The 17,005-nt window shown below is 43.4% G+C and overlaps 3 protein-coding genes and 1 long non-coding RNA gene across 6 annotated transcripts in view; 2 read left to right on the top strand and 2 right to left on the bottom strand.

Moving 5' to 3' along the window:
• LOC133092426 (uncharacterized) overlaps positions 1-5,183 on the bottom strand; it is a 39,439-nt gene extending 34,256 nt beyond the window's left edge. Inside the window, exons 1-2 of the long non-coding RNA XR_009701052.1 lie at positions 5,054-5,183; positions 2,268-2,465 (exon numbers count right to left, since the gene is read on the bottom strand). This is a non-coding gene — a long non-coding RNA (uncharacterized LOC133092426). The remainder of the gene's footprint in view (positions 1-2,267; positions 2,466-5,053) is intronic.
• A 213-nt stretch (positions 5,184-5,396) lies between these two features.
• On the top strand, positions 5,397-7,302 carry PYURF (PIGY upstream open reading frame). Its single transcript, XM_061191733.1, has 2 exons — positions 5,397-5,686; positions 7,065-7,302. The coding sequence occupies exons 1-2, from the start codon at positions 5,484-5,486 to the stop codon at positions 7,204-7,206; spliced, it is 345 nt and encodes a 114-aa protein (XP_061047716.1). The 5' UTR covers positions 5,397-5,483; the 3' UTR covers positions 7,207-7,302.
• On the top strand, positions 7,218-9,243 carry PIGY (phosphatidylinositol glycan anchor biosynthesis class Y). Its single transcript, XM_061191735.1, has one exon. It carries the CDS (start codon positions 7,303-7,305, stop codon positions 7,516-7,518), a length of 216 nt encoding a protein of 71 aa, XP_061047718.1. The 5' UTR covers positions 7,218-7,302; the 3' UTR covers positions 7,519-9,243.
• Positions 9,244-11,885: 2,642 nt separating this feature from the next.
• Positions 11,886-17,005, bottom strand: part of LOC133092427 (E3 ISG15--protein ligase HERC5-like) — a 40,975-nt gene continuing 35,855 nt past the window's right edge. For all 3 annotated transcript variants that reach the window (XM_061191738.1, XM_061191737.1, XM_061191736.1), the window contains exons 19-23: positions 16,196-16,262; positions 15,273-15,343; positions 13,053-13,236; positions 12,870-12,972; positions 11,886-12,151 (exon numbers count right to left, since the gene is read on the bottom strand). In XM_061191738.1, the coding sequence (XP_061047721.1) occupies positions 11,946-12,151; positions 12,870-12,972; positions 13,053-13,236; positions 15,273-15,343; positions 16,196-16,262 (631 nt within the window). In that variant the 3' untranslated portion in view covers positions 11,886-11,945. The remainder of the gene's footprint in view (positions 12,152-12,869; positions 12,973-13,052; positions 13,237-15,272; positions 15,344-16,195; positions 16,263-17,005) is intronic.

The following is a 17,005-nucleotide window of genomic DNA, read 5'->3' on the forward strand; positions in this document are numbered from 1 at the left end:
GGCCTTTTTTTTTTCAGCTGCGCCGCACGGCTTGCAGGATCTTAGTTCCCTGACCAGGGATCGAACCCGTGCCCCCTGCACTGGAAGTGCAGAGTCCTAACCAATGGACCACCAGGGACTTTTCCAAACCTGGCCATTTTTGTAATCAGATTTGAAATCTGACAGTTATATAGTCTTGATGGTTCATCATTTCTGCCAGCAACCTTCTATATCCTCATTGCAAAATTTAAATTTGTTTTCATGGATTAAAAGAGCTTATAAAAGGGGATTAAATGAGTGTCTCCTGGGACCTCAGTAAATAATTTGACAGTGCTACATGACCCATACTTACTGATACTCCCCCAACCCTTCCATCAGGCACAGGTAACACTCCCTCCTTTGTGTACCTGATGTACAATATAAATTCAACAAATGTTGAATAAATACACAAAAAATGCATCATATATAAACCAGGATTTTTAGTTAACTTTATCCTAGGCTGTTTACTCCATTTAAGATTATGAACTTCTTGAAAATCGGGATCATATCTTTTACGCTTTTATACCTTTCTTTTTACCTCTTTTGAGAACATAGAAAGTGCTCAATAAATATTAATTTAACTGAATCAATAGTTTTGAAATAAAATACACATCTATCAATGATTAACCTCAAATATTAACCAGTAATATTTATATTTTAAAACTATTTTATTAAAGAAAAAATTTAAGAGAGAGAAACAATTAAAGAACAAGTCAGTAATATTCCAACCACCTAAAGACAACCAATACTTGGTTTCTTTTTTTGAGAGGCCACATTTACATAACTTTTATTACAGTACATTGCAATAATTATTCTATTTTATTATTGTTGTTATTAATCTCTTACTGTGCCTTAATTTGTACATTAAACTTTATCATAGGCATGTATGTATAGGGAAAAGCATAGTATATATAGGATTCGGTACTATGCAGCGGTTCAGGCCTCCACTGCGTTCTTGGAATGGATCTCCCAAGCCTAAGGGGATGACTGCTGTATTGACTTTCGGCCAGGGAATGGTCTGAGCAGATTTGATTTTCAGAAAAATCACACTGGAAAACAATAGGGGGTAATGAATGGAAGGGATGAGTCTGGAGGCAGGAAGGTCAGGCTGGAGGCTACTGGGATACAACAGGGGAGACGTGCTGGTGCCCTAGACCAAGCAGGGTTGATGAGAAGGAAAGAGAGCTCCACAGCTCACACTGTACAGCAGGGCTAGCCAGTGACATTGGTGCCTGGGGCAGTATGACAAAGCAGCACCCCTTCAAACTAATACTAATACTTTTTAAATGGACACATCTATTTAGTGGACATGGAAAGAAACAAAGTATCCATTATTAAAAATTGCATGTCCATTTCTTTACCTTTATTATGTGTATCAAAGATAACATTTCAGGGACTTCCCTGGTGGTGCAGTCGTTAAGAATCTGCCTGCCAACACAGGGGGCACGGGTTCGAGCCCTGGTCCGGGAAGATCCCACATGCCGTGGAGCAACTAAGCCCATGCGCCACAACTGCTGAGGCCGCGCTCTGGAGCCCGCGAGCCACAACTACTGAGCCCGCGTGCTGCAACTACTAAAGCCCGCGTGCCTAGAGCCCGTGCTCCACAAGAAAAGAGGCCACCACAATGAGAAGCACCGCAACGAAGAGTAGTCCCTGCTCGCCACAACGAGAGAAAGCCCTCACGCAGCAACGAAAACCCAATGCAGCCAAAAATAAATAAATAAATAAATTTATTTTTAAAAAAAGATAACATTTCAGATCCTCTGGAATCAGGACCTCTCACATGGTGACTCACTTTGTTACCCAGCCGTAAGTGATGGAGAAATTGTGCAATACTTGGTTTTTATTCTTTTTTTTTTCCTATTCCTAAGTTTTGCTTTAAAAAATAATTGTACTCATGCATAAAATTTGTGTCCCGCTTTTTTTCACTTCTTATATGTAATAACCATTTTGGTATTGTTGTGATGAGTTTTTATTTTTCACACTGTATAATGGTGTGTCCAGAGGATGGCTCCAGCCGCTAGGATACTGTGATGTTAACTTTTTGTGTCAACTAGACTGGGCCACGGGGTGCCCAGATTCAACATTATTTCTGGGTATGTCTGTGAAGGACATATGAGATTAGCGTTTGAATCAGTGGACTCAGTAAAACAGCTCACGCAACGTGGATAGGCATCATCCAACCCACTGAAAGTCTAAATAGAACAAAGAAGTGGAGGAAGGAGAAATTCATGCCTTTTGCTTCCTACCTGACTGCTTGAGCTGGAACATCTGTCTCCTCCTGCCCTTGGACAGGGGTTTACACCATGCACTCCTCTGGCCCTCAGGCCTTCGGGGATTCAGATTGGACTTCACCACTGGCTTTCCTGGGTCTCCAGCTTTCAGACAGCAGATCTTAGGACTTCTCAGCTTCCATAATCATGTGAGCCAATTCCTCATAAGAAACCCTATATACAGATATATATACATATACACACACAATTAATTGTTTCGCTGGAGAACTCTGACTAATCTAGACAGTTCCTGCCACATAGTGGGCATTCAATAAATTAATAAATGAATGGCAAATATTAAGAATTACACTTCTAAAATATTTACAATTTTTATAGGTGAGAAATGGAAAGTTTTTTGATGTTTGAAATTTGCATTACTTTACTATGGAGGATGAATATTTTTATGTGTTTATTGATCAACTGTATTTTCTCTTTTGTGATTTTTTTCATACTTTTTGTGCATTTATCCTTTGGACCCTTGATTTTAAGGAACTCATCACAACTTTAATTTATTAATAAAATTTTTGTGACTTCTGTTCCTAAAATAGATGTCATCAAATTAAGGAAACAACTGGCAAAATAAAAGCAAATCTTTGTAATCACAGAAAGAAAAGTACAAGCAGGAATAAATGTTAGTTCAAATATTTGGTGACGCCATCTAGTGGAAAAGTGATTTTAATTTCTCTCTCTGAATCAGAGATTCCCAAATTCCAATGCCCCAAATTTGGTATTCATGGGACTTTATTAAAATATATATTCTAGTCTCCCCTCTACCTGGAGATTTCTAACTCACTTAATGTGTATAATAACCCAAGAGTTGTGTTTCAATATTATCCACATTGAAAACTCTAAAAATTCCATGTCACTTAAAATTAAGGTTTCCAGTGGTACATTGTGCTTTCCTTTTTCATCAGAATTTTCTACAGCTTCACCGAAATAAGGAATTTTGCTGCTCTGATAACATTCTTTAAATGTGTACTCTGTGCCAGCCCCTAGGCTAACTGCTTTACTTGTATTATTTGATTTAATCCCTTCAACAACTCTAACAAGGTAGGTACTATTATTATACCATTTTACCAATGAGAAGATTGAGGCAGAGAGTTTCCCAAGGTCACAGAGCTAATATGGTGTGAGCCCAGAGTTCTGTGATGGGAAAGATCACAGCCATGCCAACAGTCAAAAAAGGACTAACGGTTTTACAATTCTACCCTGTCACCTACATTCAGCTTAGTATACTACATGCAGAAATGAGTTAGATTTCTTAATTAGTGAGGGCTGTGTAGGGACATTTTGCAACTTAATGCTTGTATGGTTTGGACTAATACTTCACACACTCACATGTTCCTTAAAACTTGGATGTTGATTGGGGTGTTACAAATTTGAAGATATTTTCAATATTTTGCTGTTAGTCTCCATTTTTCCCCAATACTAATATAAATTAAACTGATCTGCTTCAAACCTTCTATGTGGATGCAAACTGAAACTAGTTTATTTATAACTTGTTAGAAAACCCAGTTGATACGCATCTATCAGCCAGGTGAGGTGAGATGAAGCTAATGAATCTTGTCTTAAGCGTGGGTGTCTGGCCCTACCCCACAGGGGTCCAAGGTTCTGGCCTGCCCAGCCTGGCCTGGGCCCACTCAGTGCCAGCAGAAGTTCAGCTCTGTGTCCCCATACCTCGCTGAAACTTACCTTTCCGACAGTTCACTCCTTCCCTAGGTATCAACTAACTACACCTGAAAAATTAATTCCTACTACTGCCCTAGTAGGAAATAACGTGAAAGTAACATAGGAACTTTACAACAGGCCCTCTTGAGGCTACATCCCTGACAACTGCCTATGCTGAAATCTTTTGAGCATTAGTAAACAAGAACAAACAAAATAAAAGTTTCTCTACTTTTACACTGCTGAGTGCAAGAGAGAAATTTGAAAACATAATCTTGTATTTGTATCTCTATATTCCGCACTGCCATCCCTATCGCCGAGGAACACCAAGTGTGAAATGATAAAGAGCAATGACGAGAGAGAGAGAGAGAGAGAGAGAGAGAGAGAGAGAGAGAGAGAGAGAGAGAGAGAGAGAGAGAGAGAAAAGATTCAATATTTAGCAAAACAAAGGGAAAAGAATGATGACTAACAAAGAATCTCCTAGTATACTGAACTAGGAAGAATAGAGAAACTAAAAGTAGATAACATTAACTGAGCATTAATTTGTCCCAGGCACTTTTCTAAACGCTCTTTGCATGCATTCGCACATTTTAATCCCCAGGAGGGAATTTCATGAGGTAGGTACAATTATTAATCTTATTACACAGATAAGGAAACTGAGTAGTTAGGTCATTTGCTGGAGTTATGGAACTAGTAAACTACTCACCCCCAAGCCCAAGCACTTATCTACTACACCATAAGAAATAGATAAAACGTGCATCATTTTCTTGGAGAGTCAGAGGCAAACCGCGGGCAAAAAACCCATTGAATGGATCACCCATTTAACTAACAGACGCAGTTATTTAGAGTCCTTGCTGCTTCCAAGCTCATTTATAAAAGCAAATTAGGTGTGCTATTATTACGCCTTTGAGTTCACGATGAGTCCCACAGGGTAAGAATCTGGACATCTTAGAGGTGAAGAGGACTAAGTCATTCTTTTCAGGTCCTTAAATGTTTTTAAGTGAAAGGAGAAGAAAAAAAGAAAAAGGCCGAACGATGCTACAGGAACTGTGGTATAGGAAAGATTTACATAAAACAAAGTAATGTTTTTAACATACCCAACAGGACAGTGTGTTTGAAACCTCATTTTGGTGATAACCACGTAGGGCCAAGGGTAACACTGTGTGACTCTGAAGTCGGCCACTGGCTTCCTGGCAACCCTGCGACAGGCTCTGGTGAAAACTCAAGACACCCTGCCCCCCTCCCCGCCTTAAGCATCGGTTTCGTTTGTAACCTGCAAACGCGCAGGAGAAGCTGCGAAGGGCCCGGGCTGCACGCCGCGCTCTCAACTACCGAGCGGTGTCGCGGCAAAAGCAGTCGGGTCCGGAGCGCCCTCGGAACCAAAGCGCCAGCCTCCAGCTGTCGGGGGCAGCGTTTCCCGAGCACCGGGGGGCGGGGCCTGGCCGCGGGGGCTGGACTCCCGGGCAGCGCCTGTGGCGGCGCGGGTGGTCACGGGCGCGCAGGGGCCCGGTCGCGGGCCGCCAGGCCATGCCGCGCGGAGTCTGCGGCCGGCTCGCCTCAGCGCTGCGGGGGACACGCGCACAGCCGCCCGCGGTCGCCCAGAGGTGTGTGCACGCGTCGGTGTCGCGACCGTCCCCAGACCAGAGCGAGCGGACGCGGGAACCGCCCCGCGCCTTCGACCCAGCGCTGCTGGAGTTCCTGGTGTGCCCGCTCTCCAAGAAGCCGCTCCGGTGAGGGTCGCCCGCGGCGGGTTTTCCGTCGCGGCCTCCCGTCGCGGGGAGGGGGGCGGGTGGACCGCCGCCGAGCAGCCGTGGCGGGTCACTCCGGGCATGTTCTTGGCTGCCATTCCTTGGCCCCGGGGCCCGCCGGCTCCCCGGGGCCTCCCGCGGCGTGGGGAGGGGAGGCGGGAGGCCGGCGGCGCGCCGAGCCCCAGGCCTCCCACACCGCACCGCGCACTCGCCGGCGCGGGCCAGAGCGCGTGTCGGTTCTCCCCTGGCCGCGCCTGAGAATCGCCAGAGCACCTTTTTAAAAATGCAGATTTCCAGGCACCCCGGGGCGGGCCGCATGGTTCGGAAGGCCCGCGGGCGAGGCTTGAGCAATGGCGCATTTTCTTAAAAGGACCCGAAGGGTTTCTCACCTGGAGAGCCGGGTTTAGGAGCTCGTAGGGCTCAAGACTAGTGCACGGCGTTCCGATTTTTAAGCCAAGACGATGAAAAATGCAGTGGCCTGCAGAGACTTGTGCAGACGCCGTGTACGGCCTTAAGCGTGTAGGCGCGGGGTGCCGCCTCTTTTTGGCTTTCGGTTCTTGACCAGCTGGCTTTTGTAAAGGCCCGCTTAACCTTTAACGTAGAGTCGTTGGGGTGAACACTGCCGTTCCAGGCTGCCGACTCGGAACCCCGACACCAGGAAACACCGCCACGGCGTCAGCGGTCGTCTTGGGGTGGCAGATTGCTAGTCATCTTTATCTTCATCTTTTTCATGTCTCTTTCAGGGTTTTTCTCATAACGAACATGTGACTCACTCAGTTTTCTTAAACCTTGAAATTACCATTTGATCTCCCTTTTAGCTAATTGTGTAAACAGCTCACTGGCAGACACGCTGCGTTCCGAAGTTTCCTCATTTCTGCACTCTCATCTCTCAAACTTTTCTGTGTTTCGATTCTTCAGTGGTTTCCTTTTAATGGATCAGTAAGGCTGCTCTGTTAAGCATGTATTCTAAAATGAAGGAGTTGAAATTTCCTCTAGGGTCTGTTCCAGTGGTAAATGAAGGATTGTTTTGGGGTTGAAAAAAGTAATGAAGGAAGATTTGGATGAAAAGGGCAAATCTTTTCTGACTGGTATTTTAAAAAACTGAGGCATGGCTTGGGAATAAAGTGAAAAAGAAAATGAGAGAAACTGACTAAAATGGGAACAATTAAGAGATTCATTTTCTAAGAGAAGTGGTTCGATGGCTATTCCTGCTTTTAGAATGAAAAGCAGCCTGATTCTGCTTTTCTGGGATTAACTCTTACATTAAGAACTGGATAAACGTTACTGTTTTATTGAACATCAAGCTCTTCCAAGCATTTTGTTCTCCACGATTCATTTTGTTTTTCTTTCTCCCCCTCAGATATGAAGCCTCGACAGACGAATTGATTAACGAAGAGTTAGGAATAGCCTATCCAATTATTGATGGGATTCCTAATATGATACCACAGGCAGCTAGGATGACACATCAAAATAAGAAGCAAGAAGAAACGGAGCAGCATTAGATCATACGTAAGAACGACAACACACACAACTGAATTTTCTAAATACCATCCACCTTTTAAAAAGTCAGCGTGGCGGGTAATAAGTGGAGGGGAAGAATGTTTCTGTCTCTTCCTACGTTGACTGTCCTTGTTCCGCTGGTCTCGTTAGCAGGGCTGTTATACTCGGCCTCCGTGGAAGAAAACTTCCCACAGGGCTGCACTAGCACGAGCAGCCTGTGCTTTTACAGCCTGCTCTTGCCGATCACCATACCCGTTTATGTGTTCTTCCACCTTTGGACTTGGATGGGTATTAAACTCTTCAGGCATAATTAATACAACCAGAGCCAAGACGGTATATCCTAATGATAGGCTTGAGTGTCTGCCTCTGAAAGCTCAACTACATGGAAATACTGGACACCCACCTAATGTGCAAGAAAGATGCTTTGCCTAGCTTCTGTCGGAGGTTTAGGATTAGGGGAGGCTTAAGCTGCAGAGGCTTCTTTATTGTACTTTGGTTCTGCCCTTGTTTTTTGAAGGTTCTTATTTATACCTGGGGTATCAGGAGAAACATTTCAACAGAGTGTCTTGTTGGAAATTAATAGCCCCAGCCATCATCTGATGACTTTATGTCTTATCCCATTCATAATTAAAAGTTACTAATTTGAAATCTTATATGTTTATTTTACATTCAGAGTCTGGTAAAGTCACATGTGAAGGATGACTGACATAATTTCAGAGGAGCTCTGTTGGGGTAGTTGTAGAGAAATGGATTTGAACTAATGTGGTATAAAACTGTAATAAAATGGAAACTTCATGTATTTGCCAAAATTCTGAGTTTGTAAAATTACCTTCATTTCTTTGGCATCACATGCTTACATTAATAATAAAATAAGATATTGACATTTTCCATAAAACAATTTGTAGTTTTGTGGGGTTTTTATCCCCCTTTGGTCACTAGAGTGTGATTCTAAGGAAGAGAAAATGTAAAATATTCTAAATTTTAAACTTAGAATATTTAGAGAGACACATAATAGCCAAAATAGAATAATTTCCCAGGAAAGTATGTGCCTCTGGAGGTAGAGGTGGGGTTGAAAGGTTTGCAAATAGCTGATTGTGTCCTGTTGAGTTGAGGGCTACGTTTTGAGGCACATTTCAGTTTATTTTCCTGCCACAGGAGACCTATTTAAATAGCACTACTAAGGGCATGAGCATTTGACACATTAGTAGTTCCTGATTTTCCAGAACTTTCAACAAGATTGATGAGTACAATAACTTTCAGAAGTGTAACATAAATATTTCAGTAGTTACCCTAAAGAAACCTAAGAACTGAATATAACCTTAACTGATTCTTAATAGAACCGTAAAGTAGTTTAACAGAACCTTTAGATAGTGATTCTTCCCCTTCAAAAGACAATTAAAACAAGAGGTTGGATGTGTTTTGTGTTGCATTAATTCAATGTATATACTGTAGTACAAGTCATGTTTTAAAAACTACTCTATGGCAAGGACTTCCCTGGTGGCACAGTGGTTAAGAATCCGCCTGCCAATGAAGGGGACACGGGTTCAAGCCCTGGTCCGGGAAGATCCCACACGCCGCGGGGCAACAAAGCCCGTGCGCCACAACTACTGAAGCCCACCCACTCTAGGGCCTGCGTGCCACAACTACTGAGCCCACGTGCTGCAACTACTGAAGCCCGCGCGCCTAGAGCCCGTGCTCCGCCACAAGAAAAGCCACCGCAATGAGAAGCTTGCGCACCGCAACGAAGAGTAGCTCCCACTCGCTGCAACTAGAGAAGGCCCGTGCGCAGCAACGAAGACCCAATGCAGCAAAAAAAAAAACCCAAAAAAACCCTCCTCTATGGCAATATACAAATAACACAGAAGACAATAGAGGTACCCATCATTTCCTGAAATGGCATTATTTTTCTTTTTAATGTGCCCTAAATCTCACTATGGTCAGTGTAAATGAAAGAATTTTGCTGATAAAACAAGCACTGTATTCTGAAATCAACTGTGGCAATGATTGCACGATTCTGTGACTATACTAAATCCATTGAGTTGTACAATGTACATGGCTGAATTATATGCTATGCGACTTGTATATCAATAAAGCTGTTACCAAAAAAACCCAGAAAAACAATATCTGTATGTTCAGCGTAAGGCTCAGTGGTTCCAAGTCACTTACTTGCTGGAGTCAAATGCTAGTTAGAGACACGAACAGTAGTGGAATATAGGTCTTAAGCCTGCTAAATTTTGCCCACCACATTATGCTACTTCTAGTGACCCTCTGAGATGTGACACGCTTTCTTGGGAATTCTCCAACAGTTTTCTCATGTTCCTGAGTCCCTCACAAGCACATCATCCTTGCTTTCTGTCCGTTACGGGGATTCCTGCACCAGCTTCCCGCTACAGAATGCCATGCACGTCATGACGCTGACCTCACCACCTCCGACTGTTGCGCTGTAAACCCACCGTGAGAAGTACTGCCTGAGTCTTTCACTAACTGGGACTCTTCCCCACTCTTCCTCCCCAATAATTAGCTGACTCCACAATGGCAGGGACCTCTTGCCTCCTCAGAGCCTCTTAGCAAGACTATCTTCCCTACTGTCCTCACCACATCCCTGTCGGGGATCATCTTTAACCACCTTGCAAATAAACTCCTTCCCACCAGCTTTCTAAGTGGGGATTTTCCACCCTGAGGGAGCAAGAAAGGACTCGTCATGACCTACTTTTCCTCTTCATTTTCTTCCACTCCTGCAGAGTGGGCTTTTAAGGAAGGCTCTTTGAACTTCAGACTCTGCATCTGTGACATGGAAGTTGTCACAGACCTGGTGGGACTTTTAAGTGAGGCAGGAAATAAGAAATTACATAGTACAGCCAAGAGCCATAGTAGAGTCTCACTATTTTGTGTGGAAAGGGGACAGAAGTTTTGTGCCACTTAATGAAATGCTCCATTTGGAAGTGACTGCTATCTTCTGCATCAGCCACTAGGTGGCACTTTCAGCTAACTCCTGCGACCACGGGCAACTAAGCTCTTGGAAGGAAACTGAAAGAAGACGGTAGTTGGGGAATTCTGAGCTAGGCAGCCATATTCCACAAACTTATTCACTCTCATGGCATCTACTAGACAGCCCTGACAGCTGCAGTGAATCCTGAGAAACGCCTGGGAATAACCCAGACGGAGGTGGAACTGAAGGCCGAGGAGGTGAGGAAGCAGGAAGGGTAGGGGTGGGATGAGCGGAGGGTTCCAGGCAGAAGAAAAACCATGTGTGAAAGCACAGGAAAGAGACTGCAGCCTGTTCAGGAAACTGAGCTAGTTACAAATGACTAGAATGTGGTACACTGCGTATGCAGGGCAGGGGTGGGAGACCAGGAGGCCCGTCGGGATGGATTTGGAAACTAGAATGACAGTGTTAATGAGATTGGACGTTATTGCTTGATTTTAAAATTGTTTTGATATATGCAGCTGATAAACACTATGGCTCTCCTTCCCAGAAAAAGGAAAAAAAAAAGCACATGCAAACTTGCAGAGGTTTCGTGTGTCATGGACCACTGGGGTGACACGTGCTCAAATCTGCACCAATACAGTAGCCACCAGTCACATGTAGATACTGAGCACTTGAAACGTGGCTAGCGTGACTGAGGAGTTGAATTTTAAATCTCATTTTAGCTAAATAGCCATACATTGGACGAAACAGTTCTACACTTTTTCTGCCACCACTACCAACGAAAAGTTTTCTCTCTTCAAAATTCTTCAACAGCTAAACCTTATCTACAGCAGGGGTCCATCTTATTCAACGGCGCAGATCTAGATTTCTAGCCTCACGGAAAGTTCTACTGGACGGTGTTGGTCTAGATACAAGGAGACCAGTTGAGAGACAACTGCAGCGATGGGACAGATGGTGAGAGCCTGAACTAAAGCGCTGGCAGTGGGCTTAGAGGGAGATGAGAACTAGAATTGTCAAAACCTGACTGATTTTTTCAACGTAGGGAGTGAAGAAGAGGGAGGAAGGGAAGACGGCTGTAGGAGGTATTGGTGGTACCATTCCAAGCTGAGTACAGGAAAATGGCCATCTTCTTCTTGAACATGTTGCGATGAAGGACCTGAGAGGCATGCAGGTAGACACAGGCTACGCAGAGAGATGGCTGTACTGCTGGACTCTATCAGCTCCTGTCAGGCAAAGAGAGAGAGATCTGGGTACCACCAGCATGGAAGTCGTAACTGACTCCACGGCAACGAGCGGTGCGTGCAGAGTGGGAAAAGACGCCTGCACGGGCGCTTCAGGTCGAGGGAGTGTAAGAGAAGCACGCAAAGGACATGAGGAAGCAGCCGAGAAAAAAAGACAGCCTAGCAGTTCATGAGAGTTTTGAGGAGAAAGTAGTCAATAGTTTCAAATGCAATAAATATCTTTAAGATGGAAATGGGCAAGTTTCCACTGAAATTTGCAACAAGAAAGTCATTTGTGACTTTTACTAGAGCAGTTTGAGAGGGAGAGGAACCACTTCAGCCCTGGACAAACTACCCAGATGTTTATGAGGTAAAAAAATCCCTTCTGTCTCACTTGATGCACTGGGTTTCAGGGTCACCTTGTTTTAACAGCCTAATCTGTATCATTACTAATACATCTTACATGCAAAAACAGCCTTTCTAAAAAAGCAGGTAAACACATTGAACAGTCAGCAAGACTTTTATGTTAATTTTGGAGTAAATTTTATTTTTGAAAACATTTCCTGAAAGGGGTAAAGAGCGTGAGGTAGAGTCAGCCAAACCCTCTGTTGCTGTTGATGGCTACTTGAAGCGCTTCTTCTACTCTTTCCATTGTAGAGTATTTAGGGAGGTAGAGGACACTAAAACACGTCTGTGCCCTTATGGGATCTTTTTCATTCAAATATTCAGGACAGCAAAATGTTATTTTCATGTTCTTTAAGCCTTTTACTTGAATTCTGTCCGTTCCTGTAAGAAACGCTAAAAAAGAAGAATCAAAATGAGTGATCTGCTTCACAGAGACCAAAATTTACAGAGATAAAATGTGTTTATTCAAAGACACTAACTGAGGGCCCCTGTGCAGAGTCCTACATTGGACTGCATCGGGGACCACTGTGGGACTGTGTGGCTGGAACAAAGATTTCCTATAAGCGTTAAGACTGGAGAGTTAGGCTGGGCTTCTGGAGAAGTCTGAATACCTTCCAACACCCATGTTATCCACAGAAAAAAGAATAAGAAGATAAACGTTTCTCAAAAATAAGCTAAGGAAGTTGAGTAAGAAAATGAGAGAGGAAGTCATTAGACAGGTCTCAGGAAAAGCACCGAGCAGGCATAACACTGAGCCCAAAGCCTGAAGGTGAGGTAAAGTAGTGGAGACAAATGACGGCACACAGCCTGGCTCATCCCATAGGGCCTGGCTGACCGAATGGCGACACAACTACAGGAGAAGCCTCAATATTTAGCTCAAAGAAACGAAGAAAAATTTAGAAGCAAGGCAGAATTGAAAATGACAGGAGAAAAGACCTATATTAACATTTATTTTTTGATGTTGGGACAACCTGGCATAAAGGACATTCCACTGGGCTAGGAGTGGCTCTGACAGTATGATTTGTTGCAAATGGTACCCATGACACACAAGATTTCCTTACCTCACAGAAAAGACATGAGATTATAGATCTCCTCCTGATGCAATACTCACCAAGGAATTTTTTCTTTTCCTCCAAAGTCAATTTGTGTAAAGCCTCCCAAAACATCACTATGGTGGGATGTGAACTGTCATATCCTTGTTCGTAACGTGCATTCTAGAGAAAAATGCAAAAGAAATACTCAGGAAACAAACAAACAAAATTTTAATTCAAACCACTTGGCCTTTATGATGTACCTTTTCTAATGTTTCCCAGTCGTAATCTGTATTTCCAATAATCACATCCCTGAGTTCTTCAGGATGGAAAAATTCAATAATCTCCTTGTCACACAATTTGTAAAATCCTCTTTGAAACTCTTCATAAACTGCCTTTACAGAGATGTTGAAGATGTAATCGACATACTTAGAAACATAGTCTCTCCTTTAATGAAACAGAAAATGATTTCAGCTTACTGCAATACCCTGAACAAAACTGGGGGAGGGGGTGAAAAGGACAATAAAAATACAGTAAGAGACAGTGGCCTTGGGGTCCGCCTGGCAGCTGCTGCAGAACCTTCCCCAAACAAGGGGAACGCGGCCACCTGCGCCATCTTTGCACAGTTGCCGGTGTGCAGTCCCCTGATTCTCGAAGGAGGGTCTGCAGTGCCCCGAGGGGGCTTGAGACATCCACTGGTGTGTTATTCTTGAATAAAGCACGAGAGCTTTGGAAGTCCAGCTGGGGCAGTGCCCCTTCACAGAGATTCAGGGCTAGCTAGCCTGGTGACTGAAGGCCTAAGGTTTGGAATTCTCCTCTTGGAGAAGTGCTTTTGGGATGGCTGGTCTGCCCAGGTAATGGTTCCTGCCACTGCAACAACAGGCTGGGACAAGAAGTGGAGAGCAGCGTGCCTTCTACCTGGGTACTGTGAATTTTGCTGACACAAAGGATGTCCTCCACCCGGTGTTGGACAGATCCTAGGAACTGCACATCTTTCCTGCATTAACCCATGTGACCAGCTGTCAACCTCCGGGGGATGGGGGGAGGGGACTGCCTAGAAATTTGGGGGCCAAAATGAATTAGGCAGCCTTTACTTGGTCTTATCAAAAGGATACCAATAAAATATTTTAAAGCAGAAAAAAAAAAAAGTAAGAGCTAGAACATCTAATAATTGGGTGCTTACCATGTGCCACGGAACTGTTAGAGCTGTTTTTTTCATGTACTGTCTAATTTAATCTTCATAAAACTCTGCAAGGCAGGTTCTTACGGCATTTTGGTAAAGAGGAAAAGAAACTGAGACACAGTGAAGGTACAAGATTGCTCAAGGTCACACAGTTAAGAGAACTGACAGATTAGAAGAGAAAAATTTTGGAAGAATAAAACCGTCCCTGTTATCTCTGGAGAATGGGCTTGGGAGACAGGGGAAACTTCCTATTTTATACTCTTTTGTATTGTCTGAATTTGTCAGAGTGAGTAATTATTTGTGCTTAAACACAAATAAAGAGGGGATTTATACATCTAGCTCTGATGGAGTAGCTCGTAGCAAATGTTCCCAGTGATAAGAACTAGAAAAACCCAGGTAATATACAAAAGCACATCTGGCTCCAGGTTTCCAAATCTAAGTCAAGACTCAAGAGGCCTTTGGACTAAGACAGAAGGGAAGCTCCCTGAGGTGAGCCCAGCACTTAACTTGCAGTTTCTGCCTTTGGGCACATTTGCCAATTCTTTCAGGGAAAGGGGCCAGGCAATCAATAATACTATGGACAAATTGGGTTATATTCATAAAATATACCACAGAGCTAGAAATGTTCTATTTCTTGATCTGCATGCTTATAATCTTGAACTTTTCTGTATGTTATATTATAATACAAAGTTTTTTAAAATAAAGAATGCTCACTAGATATTTCTTTGCCACTCTGACCAACTATCAGGGGAGCATTCTATAAGCGCAAACTCTATGGCTTCAAATGGCATCCCATAAAGTATTGGGAAGTCAAGATACCACAGTAACATCTAATAATATTAACAAAACTAAGCGCCTGCTATGGACCAGACACCACTGTGGACAACTCTAGGTCCTGGATAAACAATGGTGAGCAAGACAGACCAAGATCCTGCCATCATGCAGCTCCTTAGAGCTACGGGAAACACTGATAAGTAAACAAGCAAAAAATCCTAAAGGTAGGTAACGTGTGACGGGAAAAGAAAAAGTAAAGCTGGGTAAGGGGATAAAGAGAGAGAGGTCAGTGGTATAATCCTAGGCAGGAAGATGAGGGAAGGCCTCTCCAAGAAAGCCATTTCCTTCCCAGCCAGCATACAAACCCTAGGAGACACACACATACATAACAACACGAACTGATTCTCTGCCTTTTTGGAAAATGATTAATTAAGAAAGGAAAATTATAACTACACGGAATTTTTAGAGCCCAGTGAAATGAATACAGTGTATAAACAAAACAAATACTTCATTTCTTTGTACCTACTTGTTAGTCTGGTCGACAGCTATGTGACTTCCATTAGGAATTAAGTCTACATCATTTTTGTCCCAATGCACCTGTAACCACAAATGAACTCAGTATCTCCAAGAGAATCCCGAACAATCTATTATCAACAAAAACACTTTGGAGCATACCTCTTTTCCTCAAACCAGCAAGGTGGTAAAAAATTACCACCTTTATCATGCAGAACGAAAAACACGTTTTTAAAAGAACTTGAATTATCTATTTTAACTGATCATGTTGAATAAATTAATTGGACAACTGCCATATCTCAGTATTCACTTTACACACTACAGACCTAGTATGGCAGATTTGCAAAAAATGGCCATAAATTCCTCCCATCCTGGTATTTACGCAATGTGACTTTGCAACACCTCCCATCAAGAGGGCGAGTCTATTTCTTCGGCTCCTGAGTCTGGGTGTGGCCACGTGAAGTACTTTAGCCAAAGGGACCTGACAGGAGCAAAAGCTTGAAAAGCAGCCTGTGTGCCGGGGCTTGCCATCTCCTACTCGCCATAACCCTGCGACCACTCGTGAAGAAGCCTCAGCTAGCCTACTGGAGGATAAAAGGCCACTAGAACAGAGAGAGCTGTTCCAGCCGACACCCCCTCAGCCAGCCAGCCTGCCTGCTGGCCACCAGGTGTGTAAGCAAGGCCACTGTGGGCCAGGCAGCCCACCAGGTCGGCCCAGTCCAGACACCCACAGAGTCGTGTCTCCTGTTCTAAGCCACTCAGTTTAGGTGTCGTTTGTTACTTAGTAAAATCTAACTGATACACCCAGCTCATGAAAAATGAGGAAGAACACCTTTTGTACTAGCTTAATTCAGTGTGGTTTTTTATTAAAGGTAAGTACAAAAATGGTTAATCGGATTAAATATGAGCTGTAATTTGATTTTTACTGTTACTCACATTAAAATGGATGTGAAATACTTCTCCAAAGTCATCGCCTTCATCATCCAGAAGTGTCTGCAAACTCCTAAAGAACACATGATTTTATTCTTCAGATGTCAATAATCATGATGGCTAGAAACATCATCTAAAATAAATGTCAAGGGCACGCTTATTCCCAAGGTGGGAGGTCAGGTTCAGTTCACAGAACCTGTTTCTGTGTACTGATAGTCTAACTAGGGCCAGAAACTAGGCCCGTGAGCCACAATTACTGAGCCTGCGCGTCTGGAGCCTGTGCTCCGCAGCAAGAGAGGCCGCGATAATGAGAGGCCCGCGCACCGCGATGAAGAGTGGCCCCCACTTGCTGCAACTAGAGAAAGCCCTCGCACAGAAACAAAGACCCAACACAGCCATAAATAAATAAACCCAAAGTTAAAAAAAAAAAAAAAAAAAAAAAAAGATGCTAACTAGGGCCAGACCTCAACCGGAAGTGTGAGATTTGGAGGTTTATTTGCAATTCTGCAGGCTCCTCACACAATTCCCAGCTCTCTTCCCTCCACCCTATCTGCCTTACCCAGTGGCAGGAGGTTCCTATTCAGAAAAGGATCACTAACATGCTTACTGATTCTGAAACTCATTCACACTGGTGTTACCTTTCTTTAAGCTTTTAATAAACATTACTTACAGAATAATAGATTTCCTTTTAATTATCAGGTATCACTTGAAATTTTTAGGAGTGGGTGGGTCAAAGGACCTTCTCTATACCTCCTGTCCCAGTATCTTCAAGCTTAAGACAGACCTGAAATTTGACCACCTGAATTGTTTCAAGGC

This window comes from Eubalaena glacialis, chromosome 5 (genome assembly GCF_028564815.1).
Source record: "Eubalaena glacialis isolate mEubGla1 chromosome 5, mEubGla1.1.hap2.+ XY, whole genome shotgun sequence".
Taxonomy (NCBI): domain Eukaryota; kingdom Metazoa; phylum Chordata; class Mammalia; order Artiodactyla; family Balaenidae; genus Eubalaena; species Eubalaena glacialis.